This window comes from Platalea leucorodia (genome assembly GCF_965183815.1).
Source record: "Platalea leucorodia genome assembly, chromosome: 5".
Taxonomy (NCBI): Eukaryota; Metazoa; Chordata; class Aves; order Pelecaniformes; family Threskiornithidae; genus Platalea; species Platalea leucorodia.
Genome location: NC_138827.1, coordinates 69,803,994 through 69,819,229, shown reverse-complemented (window position 1 = coordinate 69,819,229; position 15,236 = coordinate 69,803,994). Strand labels below are relative to the sequence as shown.

The 15,236-nt window shown below is 34.8% G+C and overlaps 1 protein-coding gene across 1 annotated transcript in view; it reads left to right on the top strand.

Annotated features, from left to right (window-relative positions):
- DNAH7 (dynein axonemal heavy chain 7) overlaps positions 1–15,236 on the top strand; it is a gene marked incomplete at both ends in the record, with an annotated part of 120,494 nt that overhangs the window by 53,035 nt on the left and 52,223 nt on the right. Inside the window, 9 exons of the mRNA XM_082311447.1 lie at positions 715–864; positions 1,948–2,130; positions 2,895–3,071; positions 3,399–3,530; positions 4,250–4,474; positions 5,892–6,089; positions 10,108–10,263; positions 12,250–12,418; positions 15,029–15,155. Of these exons, the coding sequence (XP_082167573.1) occupies positions 715–864; positions 1,948–2,130; positions 2,895–3,071; positions 3,399–3,530; positions 4,250–4,474; positions 5,892–6,089; positions 10,108–10,263; positions 12,250–12,418; positions 15,029–15,155 (1,517 nt within the window). The remainder of the gene's footprint in view (positions 1–714; positions 865–1,947; positions 2,131–2,894; positions 3,072–3,398; positions 3,531–4,249; positions 4,475–5,891; positions 6,090–10,107; positions 10,264–12,249; positions 12,419–15,028; positions 15,156–15,236) is intronic.

The following is a 15,236-nucleotide window of genomic DNA, read 5'->3' as shown; positions in this document are numbered from 1 at the left end:
AAGGAAAGAGGTGTTTTTTTAAGAGCAGGGATACATGTTTCTTATCTTTTAAGGCTATAGTAAGTATGTGTTCAAATGAGTGTTTGCAGTTTGTCACTTGTAATTCATTCCTGTAGAACAGTGGTTTTCAGCCACCTGATCTCTGATGTGTGCAGTATTAAATGTCATATTTAGTCACAAGGAGCGAAGAAAGATTCAGTTGAAGTTTAATCAAAAAGTAAAATCAGATATCTTTCCATGATTTAAGTGGGGAAAAAAAACCCAAACTGAACTCAAAACCCAAACCATTTTGTAATGTCATTTTCACATCAATCTCAGAAATTTACCAAGGCAGTCATATTTATTCCTTAAACATGGGGAAAATGGGATAGAGAGACAAAAGGACTTGGCCTGTTGTAATCCCTTGAAGTGTAAGAATAGGGTCTCTTGGTTGACTGCCTGATTTCCAGTTGGAATTCTTTTTTATTTTTTAATCAAGCCACTGTTCAGTATTAAAATTAGACTTCCAACTACATATGATAAAGTTGGAATAATTGTCTTTAGACACTTGTAAACCATCTTTCAAATGTAATATGTGTAATGTCTTTCCTGCTGTAAACTGATGAATTTTTATGAAGATATAATAATATATAACTGTAAAATTCAAAATAAAACAAATGGCATAATAAATTGCATGTTTGGTGTTAACAGATTTTATTATTTTTGTGTCTTCAGGGGCTGATGGAAGAAAACAAAGTTCAGATCACTGTTTTAAATCCCAAATCCATAACAATGGGTCAGCTATATGGCCAATTTGATCCAGTGTCACATGAATGGTCAGATGGCATCCTAGCAGTGAGCTTCAGAGCATTTGCTTCTTCCCAAGTAAGTGCTTAAAAGGCTTAGAGCATTTTGGGAAATGACTTTTCAATTTATACATTTTAGATTTTAATTACATGTTGTTTGCACAACCACTGTAGGATTCATATGCTTAATCATTTGAATGCGGAGACTGCAGTTTGGCTTGATTGTAGTACGCTCCATGCAAAGCACTATTTGGATGCTGGTGAATTAAGATTTATGCTTCAGAAGTCCTTACATAAAGATAAAGGGTTTTTTTTGTTTGTTTGTGTAAGTTATAAATAAATGAATCTTTAATCTTTCTACCATATCGGCATTCCTTATTTTGTCTGTTTATGGCCCAAATCTGTGCTGTTTATGTATATGGGCATTTTGACGTTTATTTTGGAAGAAACTGCGGTCTGAGTGTGGCTTATGGCTGACCTTTCATTAAAGTCTGTTGAAATATTTTCACTGAGTATAATAGAAGATGTATCTACCTGACAGACACTTTACTTTTTGCTTGTGATTGCAGTATCGGACTCTTTACCCCTATAAACTTAAATAAACTAATAGTATATTGAAATTGATCAGTGCAAAGCTCATAATCTCTAATAACATTTGCAGAACTGCACAACTGCTTTGTATTTTCTGATAAGAAATATGATTAATACCTATGACTATTTGCTTATATTGTAAAAAGCCAGACACATTACAGTGAGATATTACCATATTCCTTAAATTAGTCCTATTGACTTCCATGGTAAGTGTTCAGTAGGTATTACTGATGAGTAACTTGTTGTATTAATGCTCTCACTATGTCATAAGTCAAAGTATTTGAATATGTTGCAGTTTGACAGAAGCAATGTACTGCATTGCAAGTATAACTGAAAGAAACCACTCAAAGATATTAACCTTCTGTAGTTAACTACAGTATATGTTTTAAAGTTATAAAACTAAATTGTGAATATAGATTATGATTTCAGAAATTGCTTGTGAATACAACTGTCTGAGTATTTTCAATTATTTTTTTGTGGAGAATAACTATAGATCTAAAATATGTAGTTTACAGTAAATGTAATAAAATAAATTGCAAATATTTGATTAAAAATATTTTCTGCAAACCAGACTCCAGATAGGAAATGGCTGGTTTTTGATGGACCAGTGGATGCAGTATGGATTGAGAATATGAATACTGTGCTTGATGATAATAAAAAGTTGTGCCTTATGAGTGGAGAGATCATCACAATGTCACAGCAAATGAGCCTTATTTTTGAACCAATGGATTTAGAAGTTGCTTCTCCTGCTACTGTAAGTACCTGTCTTTGAAAGACTGATTACAAATATCTTTCATTATTGTGATATATATTCTAATTTTTAAGAAAAATTACTTAACTGAGAATAATAATTATAAGTTTGATATTTCTTTGATATATGTTTAAAGTAAACAACATTGTAGCCTGTTTTTCTTGTTTAAATTTTTTATAATCTTATAATCTGATGTGAAAAATTACATATTTACATATGTAATATAAATTACATACACAGAAGACCCTGAAACTGTTCAGAGCCTGGCCCTTGCAAGTGTCTGACAAGAAAAATAAAATCATTCATGTGCAAATCTTTAATTTCCCAGACAAATTCTGATAAAACCAACAATCACTGCATTTCTGGCACCTGTCTATATCTGTCATCCCTATTTTTTCTAATGGCACTTTGTGGAATACAAAACTTTTCTCTTGAATATGAATAGAGGTTCAGCTAATAAGATATACAGAAGGAAATATCTGCATAGTCATACTGGGGAGGAATTTTTACTTACAAATTATAGAAAAAAAAATTAAAAATTGTTAGGCACTCTTAGTATTCAGTTTATTATCCTTTGTGATATTAAAGCTAGGCTTGAAACTCATCTGTCTCAGGGCTCACAGAACCCCACTGTACACTTTATACCAGCTTCTAATAATCCCAGAAGCTGTATGTTATAACAATGAATGTTAAGTTCTTGTAGATAGGAAAAAAACCTGTGGAGATCACATAAGATAACATACACCTGCTTCCTTCTTTATTTTTAGGTGTCAAGGTGTGGTATGGTCTATATGGAGCCCCATATGTTAGGCTGGAGACCATTAATGATGTCTTGGCTAAATACAATGCATTCAGGAATCAGCTCTATGCATAAAGAATTTATAATAGGCCTGTTTGACAGAATGGTTCCGCTATGTCTTGAGTTTATTAGGAAATACACAAAGGTAGGATAAGAACTTTTCTGAGAATGTAAGAGTGTATGAATTATTTTCACTTCCAAGTGCCAAAGGAACAAATTGTTTTACTTGGACCATATTAATTTATATTTATTAATTTTTAAAAACAGCTGTAAATATGAAGGCTGTGAGCAAGGTTTCTGTGTGTATTGTTCAACTTGTTTCTGAATGTATTTTAGACAAATTTATCCTACAATATTTTTTTATCTTCACAGTGACAAAGAAGACCGTACCACCTAGCAGTCTTTTTTTAGTGAGTAAAACATACCTGCAACTGTATGAAAAAGAAAGAAAGTATTTCTGCTTTCTTTTCAGGAACTTTCTCCCACTTCAGATACAAACTTAATTCGATCACTAATGAATCTGATGGACTGCATGATGGATGAATTTGCTGATGAAGCCAAAGTTAAAGCTATGAATGATCATGACATTTTCTCTTGGCTTGAGGTAAGTGGTTTGTTTAACATACAGAATAGGGAATTCCAAACCAGGCTTCAGTGAAATGGATTTCACAAGCAACAAAACCTATATTTCATCATTAGAATTTTTGTAATGTCCGTTGAGGAAAATACTATTGCCTTCTTTATAATTGATACATAGTTGAGTCTGTGTTTGATCTCTTGATATAAATTTAATGAATGTTATACTAACCAGGCAAAATTGTATATGATTCTCCAGTTTCTCGTATCTCAGTTTGTTACTAGTCAGATCAATGCTATCTAAGGATTACAATTCAAGGAAAGTCCTGTTAACAGACATAACTATCACTTGTATGAGGGAGGCCTTTGAATAACAGAAAGATAATGTAAATTGTTCTGGAACAGACATAACTATCACTTGTATGAGGTAGGCCTTTGAATAACAGAAAGATAATGTAAATTGTTCTGGAACAAGAAGCAGTCTACGCTTCAACTTCCTCAAAATAACGGCTCTGCACCGAGCAGGTCAGGCATTTTGCTGCACAACAAAGGTCATCAGATGCTGATAGTTAACATAAATGGTGTTCTATTTTACCAGCAGCATGGTTCCATACTGTATACATAAAATCAAGTTGGTCCAGTGTAATTCTATTGTGATTTCTGGCAAAGATTTCTTTGACTTCAATGAATAAGGACTTTGTAATATGCAGGTACTGAAGTTACATTTTGGTTTTTTTCCAACTCTAGGGTATTTTTTTGTTTTCACTGATATGGTCTGTAGGAGCTAGCTGTAAGGAAGATGACCGACTGAAATTTGACAAAGTTGTGCGAGAAATGCTTAATGGACCAATTCGTGAAGAGACAAAAGAACAATATAAATTGCTTAGCAGTATTGATCAACAGCCTTCAAAAGCTTTCACAGTCCCATTTCCAACAGAAGGAACAATTTATGATTATCGGTTTGTCAAAAAGGTAAGGATTGCAAAATAGAATGTGGGCTTCCATTTTGAAGTAATCTTTTATGAATGCTACAAGGCGTGTATTGTTATTGTGAATTTGTTTCTGCTGCCTGCTTCTTTTATCACTGAATAGGCCAGACATCCATCCTTGCAAGCCAGTGTTCTGGCTGGGACTTGCAGTACCAAAGCCTGTCTTTTTGGCTACCAGAATAATTGCCTGTTGTGGCAGAACAAGTTTGCAGAGAATCTCAACCAGGTTTTTTTTTTCTGTTATTTTTTTATTCTTGATTTCTTGCAAGATTATTTTATTTTGAGTTTCAGCCCTTTTCTTAGGTTGCGGAAGCATTTGATATACTTTAGGCCATAACTCTTTCATTACTGTAGTAGGCTACTTCTGTGCCTCTTCTCTGCCCCTTTTTCCTGGGATTAAGATGTGAATCCATGATACGTCTCTCCTGCTGGAGAAGAAAACTTCAGACGCTGGATCTAGTATGCTCCAGAGACTCCAAGATAAAATAAATGTACCTTTTTTTTTGAGTTTGTCATTCCTGCGAAGTCCTGTTGCAGTACAATGAAAATTACTATTGTCTAGATTTTAGCTCATGCATGATTCCTGCATCTTGCCAAGGAAAGTGGCTGAGATTTCAATCAGCAGTAAAGGCTTTATGTCTTCCAATCATAATCCATAAAAACATGATCTTCCAGTAAAGGGGGTTTTGTGTTCAGAGGTGGAAATACACCCCCTCTAAGAAAGACTTAAGGAGAGAACAATCTCTAGGAATTTCGTATGACTTTTATCTCAAGATAGAAATTTTTGGGGATAAGATGGAATATACAGTTGCTTTGGGGCTATTTACAGTTTTTAAAGATCTCATTATATTGATTTACTGCTGGAGAGTTTTGACATCTTTTAGGACTCCTCTAGTAGGCTGATCTAAAAGAGAAAGCTTTGCTGTGGAGCTTCAGCACAAATATTAATATGCTTTCAAATTCCATAGTTTGGAAGTATTTATTATGAATGAGAGTCTGTGAAAAGGCTCACTATGCTTTTTTGGTTTAGTGATTAAATTTATACAGTAATCTCCTTTTTATTACAAAGTTATAAATTATATATAATGTATATATAAATATATGTATTTTTTGATTGTATATATAAAATATGTCTACAGATACAAAAGGTAAAAATACAGTCCTTGTCTTTCAGTAGTTGCATGCTTCAGGCACAGGTGTTATGTTTCTTTTTAAGTACTCTCAATTGAAAGCACTGCATTCTGAAACAAACCTATGAAGTTATTTTTTAATGCTTCTAAAAATTGGTTTATAATCCCATCTGTTAAGTCGTAGAACTTTGGTTTTTCTGTTTCCATTGGTTCCATGCTGTTTTTTTCTTGTTTATTATAAATATATGACTTTCATATCAATTAAAATAGGGAGCAGGAATTTGGGAACCCTGGGTGGAAACACTCAAATCGGCTCCTCCTATACCTCAAGATATGATGTTTAATGAAATAATTGTACCAACTCTGGATACTGTTCGATACATGGCATTGATGGAATTGTTGACAGTGCATCAAAAACCTTCTATATTTGTGGGGCCAACAGGAACTGGAAAAAGTACCTATATTACTGTAAGTACTTTTAATACTGATATTAGACAGTTATAAAAGGGGTAAGATGAGGAATAATTTGATAAATTTTTTATAAAAGGGAAAATTAGACATGAATTGTTGGATATTATGAAATGAAATTATGGGCAACTAAAAATGCAGTTGTGTAGCAAAAGGTGGTAGTTTGGGGTTTTTTTTGTGTGTGGTTTTTTCTTTTTTTTTTTTTTCCTTCTCTGCACTTCCAGACTAAATCCTTAAGAAGCACCCAGATATCCACTGGAATAAGCTGCTAATAGAACCCAAACAGGACTATTCAGCTTGGTTCCTGTCTTGATTTACTTTGCATTGTCATTATAGATGTACTTGGGATAGTCCACACAGACAGTGATGCACAAAAGACTAAACCATTTAGTAAGACATCCAGTCAGGATTGCTCAAAACAACAAGAAAAGGAATGCATACGTCCTAGAGTTAGAAGCAGCACAAATGTGTGCTGCTCTGTTATTGTGGAAAAGTTTAGTAGATAACCTTTTCTAGTCAGATGCTACTATGGCAATTCTATGCACTGGAAAACAGGGAAGAACAAGAATTTTGTCACTGAAAGAAACATGAAGGCAAACAATTAATAGCAGTATTACCAAAGAATTCTTTATAGAAAAAAAACTATAGTGGGAAGGGGAATTGGCTAGTTAAGATCTTCTCAGGCAGTTTTCTTCAGTTAACCAGTTAGATCTATCTGTTCATTACAATGAAAAGCAGCTGCCCATTTCAAGAGAAATAAATTTTAAATAAAAACAGTCATGTGTCCTGTTTTATAGAATGCCAAATATTCTTTAACTGTGTTATCCTTGTCTTTGAGAGAAAATGAAAAAGAAGCACAGGTAATAATGATAATCTAATTTGACTTTAGCTTTTGGCAGTACACAATTTCTGTTATTTCTGAAACAAAATCTTGGCAAAATACTAATACTTGATCTAGTTTTAGGGTTTTTAAGCTTGATATAATCTTACTGTAGAAAGGAAAAAAAAATAGGTTTTTTTAGTATATAAACAGTTAATTGTTTCAACGTGAGTCCTTCATTTTCTAGGAAGTAGCAATGTCAGCAACTGTTTAATACTTAAGTTATGTTATACATTGGTATCTCAACTCAGCCATCTTATCTAGACTAATATTATATTGCGTATTCCTATATTTGACACGCACAATACATTAAGAAGAATATTAAGGTAGTAAAATAGAGAGTTCAGAAGCTAATAAATTCTACCTTATAAAATAATTTGACATTCCTTGTGCATTCATTATGATAAACTCTTGAATTGCATGATCATACACTTTTTTCTCCCGTGTGGGATTCCAGTCTTACCACTATGGCTATTAGTCTATTTACATATTTTTTTTTTAAAGAAAAAAGAGTATTTTATGTAGAACCTCTGCTCCACTTGCAGAGCTTCAAAAACTTGCAGTAAATTCAGGAAAAGGGCAGCTTTGGGGGATGGATTCTGTCCCTGTCAGTGACAGAAGTCCTCTGTAAAAGTAGACAAGTCACCTAAGTCAAACCTTTCACAGGCAATTATTGTGTTCCGCATTTTCTGGAGTGCTGATTGGAATCCATGGATTCTGATTGGCAGAAGTGTTGTTCTTAAAAAACCCAGTTGTTGTTATCTGAAGTTAGATACCTAACTGGATAGTATTTTGCCCATTACCTTTCCATATCTTTGTACTGGTGTGTACCATAGAAAAGCTTGTTAGAAAATTAATTTTGTCTTTGAATATGATTTTAATTCTGTTCAGTAAATAAGATGAGCACAGAGCACGGAAGAGAAAACAAATCATTGACAGCTGTTTTAAGTTATCAGTGTACATTTTTATATTGAAAGAGGCAAGATATACTTAGTTTTGAGTGTGCCTAATGATAATCAAAACACATGATAGTAAGTAATGACTTGGTACGGCCAAATGCAATATATTTCTCAGAGCTTGTGAAATTCTAATCAGAAGGAATAAAAATCTTGTAAAAAGAATTGTAACTTCAGGTATTAGAATAAGAGATCAAGATCAGTGTTTGTTTTTTTTTTTTCCATCTCTACAAATACGATTATTTTCTGTCTAAAGGGATAAATCAGACTTTATAATTGAAAGCAGACTTTATTATCTTTTTGAAATAATTGAGTCATTGTTACTTTGGGATAGAGTATTTCCTTTTTTTCATCTTCAGTCACCAAGTGATGCTTTGTTTATTTTAATTTTGTTATGTGGTTATTAAAATAACAATGTGGGTAATATAGAAAATTATTCTAATGGTCTTGATTAAAAATTTTAGATAAATTTTAATTCTTCAGACAGGTCTGATAGTTACGATGGGTTAAATCCTGATACCATCAATCTGTCTGGGAGACTATTAAAGCCTGACAGGCAATGGAACTGTGCCAATACAATGTTCGTGCTGTTGAGGTTCACATACAGAAATTTCCAAATTCAGCATTTTTCACTGGGTTCCATCTAGATCTGTGGGAAAGTATACTTTTGAGGAAAAAAGGGGATATGTGAGTGGAGATATGGCAAAGCCATTATTGCATTTTTAGCTAATGAGATTCCCTAAGTAAATCATAAGAGAGAAGGAAGACGCCGTTCCTCTGAGCAGCACAAAATTGATTTTATTTGTTCTTTTTTCCTCCAGCATGTATTTTTGTAGAGGATTTTGCTTCTGTTGATTGCTTCAGTGCAATCAGCATGAAGCCTGTGTGTGCTCAATTGTTTTGCAGAGGGAGCAAAACTTGAAATTTATGTAAGCAGATAAAATAAATTTGGCTTCATGCTCTTGAATCTGTTATCTTTCCTTCCTTTTGTGTGATAAAAATTAACTGTGAAGTTACAACTAAGGATTATTTAACTTAGTTTTGTTTTTAAGTTACTTTTCTGAAATAATTTTGAAGAAAATAAATATTAAGAAAATAAATGTTAAGACTGGAAGGAGATCTCTTCATAAAAGACTGTTTCTGGAACATTGATGTCAGAAATATAATAAAGGATAAATAAAACATTTGTTTATAATGAAGAATATTACTAGATTTTACTGCCCAGTTTGTTTCTGGGGTGATAGTTAAAATTGTGATATTTCTTGGGAGTTCAGAACTGATCAAAAGAATAAAAGAAATATGGCCATTGAGTCACATTGCTCTATAGTTTCCATGAGTTGTCATGGTTATATTTTTGTGCAGCAGCTCAGATTTTTCCTTCAAGGATAGAGATTAAACATTCTTTCTGCTGAAAAGACTGTATGGTCTGGAAAGTCCCAACAGCTGTTGGCAGAGATTAGATTAGTCATTAGAGACATTACTTTATATGCAGTAATGCTCCGTAGCAACTCCTGGAAGGATGGAAGGGTATCTTCCCCCTGTGATTATACTCACCTGTGGGTAAGAAATGAGTCCCATTCAGTCTTACTTGAAATGTTGACTTTGATCTAGATTTCCCCCAGAGGTTAAATTGCAGGTAACGTAAGGGTCTCTGGAAGGTAGTTAACATTATAAAATACTACCAATCTTGATGGTAAAGCTTATCTTTAGATATTCTTGCTATGCCCTTCAAAAGAAATAATCCTGGAAACTCTTCAAAACTAAGCCTAAATATTTGGACCTGTAGATAGTTTTGCAAATTTAGGTGTGGATTAGTACAGGTAATATTTATCCACTCTTAATTAGTACCATGAAATATTTTGCGTGCAAAATATTCACATGCTGAATTTATATAACAGGTAGATTTTTTTTTTTTTTGAGAAAATGTGAAAATGTCTATATTGGAGGTAGAAATTTTTCTCTGACAAATTAAGTTTATTATGTTTTGAATTATTAAAGAATATTGGTTTATCTGATGAAATATGATTATTAGAGTTCTCTTAGAGATAAATTACTACCTTATAATTTTAAATGAAATAAAAATGGTACAAAAATGTCTGTTTGATTGCTATTTGCTAAAGTGCTATAAAATTTGTTTATCTATGTATATAATTTAACTTTCTCCTCTTCACAATCCTTCCAGAATTTTCTTCTAAATAATTTGAATAAAGAAGTCTACAAGCCACTGCTTGTTAACTTTTCAGCACAAACTACAGCAGCTCAGACTCAGAATATTATAATGTCCAAGCTGGACAAAAGGAGAAGAGGAATTTTTGGACCTCCTCTTGGGAAAAGAATGGTAACTGATATATTTCTATATGTAAATAAGTGTTTAAATGCGAACAAATATGTAAATGCATTATTTTCTCAACTGATCACAGCTGATATCAAGAAAGGATGCTCAATTTGAAATAAACTGTCAGAGTTCTAATTCTTCTAATTTAGATACTCATGTTTCTCTTCTTCTTTGTCCCTTCGCCCAGTAGTACGCATCCTCTTTCATTCAACAGAAGAAAATGTGATATATGATATGAATAACTGTGAACAGCATTGTCATGCTTACCCCTCCGTATTTTGTGATATTATCCTTGAGACAAGAGTTCTGTGTGGGTAGGCTTGTTGCTGACAGCATAGCTCTTGTCAGTATTGTGGTTTCAGAGTTTTACAGAAATCTCGAAATGAAATCACAGAGGGTTTGTCACTTGTTCAAGGCCTGGATCTCGTATGTTGTGGAGAAATTACAGAAGCTTGTTCAGCCCGCAGATTATTACCTCTTGTTGCTCATCTACATGGGCATTTGTGAACTGTGAAGAGAGATTTGGAATATATCAAAAGGGCTTACAGACCTCTGGGGGGAAAGGAAAAGGATATAGGAACCAAGGTGGCATTCTCCTTGATCCTTTGGATAAAGGGAAAAGATAAGGCAGGAGTGGATGCAGACTTGCCAGTCCAAGGGAAGCGATTACTCCTTTTTACTCAGTGCTTATTAAAATGGAATACTGTGTTAAGTTTTGGACCCTCTAGTACAGGAAGATTTTTGATAATTCAAGCAGATTAAGTCATTAGTGGTGTACCCCAGGGGTTGATACTGGGGCCAATACTGTTTAACCTCTTCATTAAGAATGTGTATGCTGGGACAGAGTGCACCCTCAGCAAGTTTGCAGGTGATACAAAACTGGAAGGAGTGGCTGATGCACCAGATGGTTGTGCTGGAGGCAACATGTCTGCTATACTCAGCACTGGTGAAGCCACATCTCGAGTGCTTTGGACAGTTCTGGGCTCCCCAGTACAAGACAGACACGGACTTGCTGGAGTGAGTCCAGTGCAGGGCCACACAGATGATTAAGGAACTGGAGCATCTTTCATATGAGGAGAGGCTGAGAGAGCTGGGACTGTTCACCCTGGAGAAGATAAAGTGGCTCAGCAGGGATCTTATCAATGTGTATAAATAACTGATGAGAGAGGATGAAGAAGAGGGAGCATTCTGTTCTCTGTAGTGCCCGCTGACAGATCGAGAGGCAATGGGAACAAATTGAAACATGTAAGATTCCATCTGAATTCAGGAAAACACTTTTTTATTGTGAAGTTGGTCAAACGATGGAACAAGTTGCCCACAGAAGTTGTAGAGTCTCCATCAGTGGAGATAATCAAAATCTGACTGAACATGGTCATGGTCAGCCTGCTGTAGCTGACCTTGCTTAGGTAGGAGGGTTGGACTCAAATGATCTCAAGAGGTCTCTTCCAACCTAATCAATTATGTGAGTCTGAGATTGAGCAGAGGGCCACCAACATCGCCAGGGGACTGGAGCACAAGCCCTGTGAGATTAAACTGAGGGAACTCAGCATGTTCAACCCAGAGAAGAGAAGGCTTTAGGAGGACCAAAAGCAGCTTCCCAGTACCTATGAAAAAATTGTTAAGAAGATGAAGCCATGCTCTTCATTGGGGTGCATGACAGGAGAATGAGAGCAAATGGTCGTAAATAGAAACAAGGGAGGTTCTGACTGGATATAAGGAAAAAGCAATTTGCTATGAGGGTAATTAAGCAGAGGAACCCAGCCCAGACAGGGCTGGCACAGTTACTTTTTAAGTTTGATTTTTGTTTAACTTGGCATCAACTCCATTAAGAGCTTAGGGCCACTTTTCAAAAACATGTATTTATGTGTATTACTCCCACTAATTTTAATGGGAGTAAATTGATGTGCACTGTTTCCAGAATCAAGCAAAATGGTGGCATGTATTCAGTAAAATAAATAAATGCAAAATCCTTTATATTTTTCTTTTCAGGTTGTGTTTGTAGATGATGTTAATATGCCAGCACGAGAGGTTTATGGTGCTCAACCGCCTGTTGAATTACTACGGCAGTGGTTAGATCACTGGAATTGGTATGACCTTAAAGACTGCTCAATGATTAAACTTGTAGATGTTCAGATTGTGTGTGCAATGGGACCACCAGGTAAGAGATGTGTCTTACATGCTTTGTACTGTTTCTTTGGTTTCCAAAGGCTGAATGCTTATTGTTGCATAGTTTTACAGTTTGGGTCTTTATGGCTAGGGATAGGACTCAAGGAACCCTTTCCTTGCAGGAAACATGAACAGCAGTCATAGTAGAGTGGTTGAGGAGCAGCAGAGAGACTACACAAGCCTGCCAGGAAGAAATATTGCTTTTCAGGAAGACAAGAATGTGTCTACAAAGTATCTATGAATCCCTTTGGTCTAATGAGACACTGCATTGGCCTTCAGTCAATTTTGTTCTTCTTCAAAACTTTTTAAAATAGCACTAAGTGATGTTCTTCAGCAGATAGACCTTACTTTATTTGGCCAAAAAAAAGAAGTAAAGCATATGATGTAAAGAGGTCATTGTATTTCTTGTAGCCTGCATACACATTGGCTATATGAGCTATTCAGTTAACAAAATTGAGTCTGGCATATTTTCTCAGTTAAAATGAGGAATTAATGTTTCTTTGATTCTGTTGTGTTTGCTTTTAAAGAATCTTTACAATCTATTTCCTTCACTACAGCAGGAATCATGTAACAGAATTTCTTTTTACAGAATTGTTCACAGCCCTGCCTCTAACATACCACATAAAGTTTGTCATAGCTGAGCACATTTACAGTGTTTAATCAGGCTATGATTGGTGCTTTCCTTCTCTTTTCTGCTTCAGCCTGCCTGGATTTATCTCCTTTTGTAGATTTGTTTATACACACAAACACACACATGAACATGCCAGTGAACCTTCTCCGCTGATACTACTTTTGTGTTTGGGACGGTGATGCATGCCCATGGGATAGGGGCCCACTGCTGTTTCACCTATCTGGTTTCGTAAAGAAACAAAACTGCTTCTTGCAAGCATTTTAAATTAGAGGCAGCGTTCATCCGTAGTTCAAAGCACTTGATCTAAGTATCAGTCTATGGAATAACTGAGCAGAAGGAAACTGTGAAGGAAGTTGAGAGTTTTACATCTTCATTTTTCCTAAAGCTTAGGTGAAGTCACAACTTGTATTATGTTCTGGCATAACTTAATTGTACACGTCTTTTTTTGGTTTTCTTTTTCCCTTTTTTGATGTTTTTGTTTGTTTGTTTGTTTGTTTGATTGGTTTTTGTTTATGTTTGTTTTTACATCAGAAATAGCCAAATCTTGGAGGTGCTTTTTCAGTAAAGCATCCCTTCATGCTATGTTCCTGGTCCAGGGTGATAGTGTAGACGTGACTTTTGACTGCTCTGAAATTGGGTCAAATTTTCCTTTCCCAGGAGAAGTTTGTAGCCAATTCTGTTCCAGTACTCTTCTGGTTGAATGGTGAAAAATGGACTAATCAAATGTACAAGTTACATTCCTAAGTATTTGTGTCAAATATCACAATTCAGCTTCAGGCTGAAGAATTTATTTTAGTAGTTTTGTACAGGGAGCTACTTCCAGAACTCACAAAATTATATTCTCCTTTCCAGCCTGCATTTTATTTTTTTTTTTCTCCTAATAAGAAATGAAAATCTGAAATCTGTACATGTATATAGTGCTATTGAAGCAAATATAAAGCTATTTAAAGAACATTTAAAGCTATTTTGTTTAAGTTAGGTTTAAAATTTATATTGGGAAAGGATTATTTTTGGGGTAAAATTCGTATTTGTATCTCAATAGCTTCTGTAATTTTGCCATCAGTACACGTGTAAACTTCAAGAAGCATTGTGAACTGCTGTGTCAGAGAGATGACCTTAGTTGGGGTAGAAGGAAGTAGGATGAGTAACTGGCCTATTTAGCATAAAATACTGAGATTCCTCAGCAGATACTAGTAATACATACACAGTTAAATATATGCAATTACTAGTTCTGCTTCCGGTCTTAGATGGCTGAATGTGAGACAGCTCCAGGCCAGGAGTCTTTTAGTTTCATTAGTGCAGGGTCATGCCTGAGCTACAAAGTCACGTGTTTTATAAGAATTTACCACGCTAATTAGGTTGCCCTTAGCTATGCTCCTGATGTTAGAGATGGTAGACTGCCCACTCTTCAGCTGCTTTTTTCTGATTTGCTGCTATAAGAAGGTTGAACACACTGTGCAGCAGCTTAACCCTGAATTCCAAACAGAAGCAGCAAGTATCCAATAAATTTCTCTTTTATGTCCCCTTATTTCCATACATAGCTTCATTGTCCAAATCACAATCTAGTCATAAAAACTACTAACTCTAGAACTGGGATAAAATTTAAATTGAATAAAGTATACAGCATTACTTGTAGAGGCTTCTTTCATTGGGATGCTTTGAAAATCAAGAGCATGGGTTTGGAATTTATAATAAAAGTTTTCTTTTGTAACAGAAACACAGTTAAAATAGTGTCAAATCTATCTGTAACTTGACAATTTCAATCTGTATTTTACAGACTATTGGTTACAGGAGAACAGATTGACAATGAACTGCATGTTGCTTTCATTAGGTTTATGACAAGGTGTGGTACTTTTCAGTGTGGGCCTGCTAGCTGAATCAAGGATGAATATTAGAAAAAAATGCTAGGATTTTACTGTTCTATTTTAAATTTTTCTGTTAGTTATAGTATTGATGTTTTCTAATATTTAGGTGGTGGTCGAAATCCAGTAACACCACGATTCTTGCGACACTTCAATACAGTTACTATTAATGAGTTTGATGATGACTCCATGTACACAATTTTTTCTAGAATCTTAGACTGGCATCTAACAGTATGGTAAGTGACGTCTATGTATTGGGAAAAATCAAAGACAGTGTTTAAATTATGGTACTAGGAAGTCTCCAAGATATGTTTGTA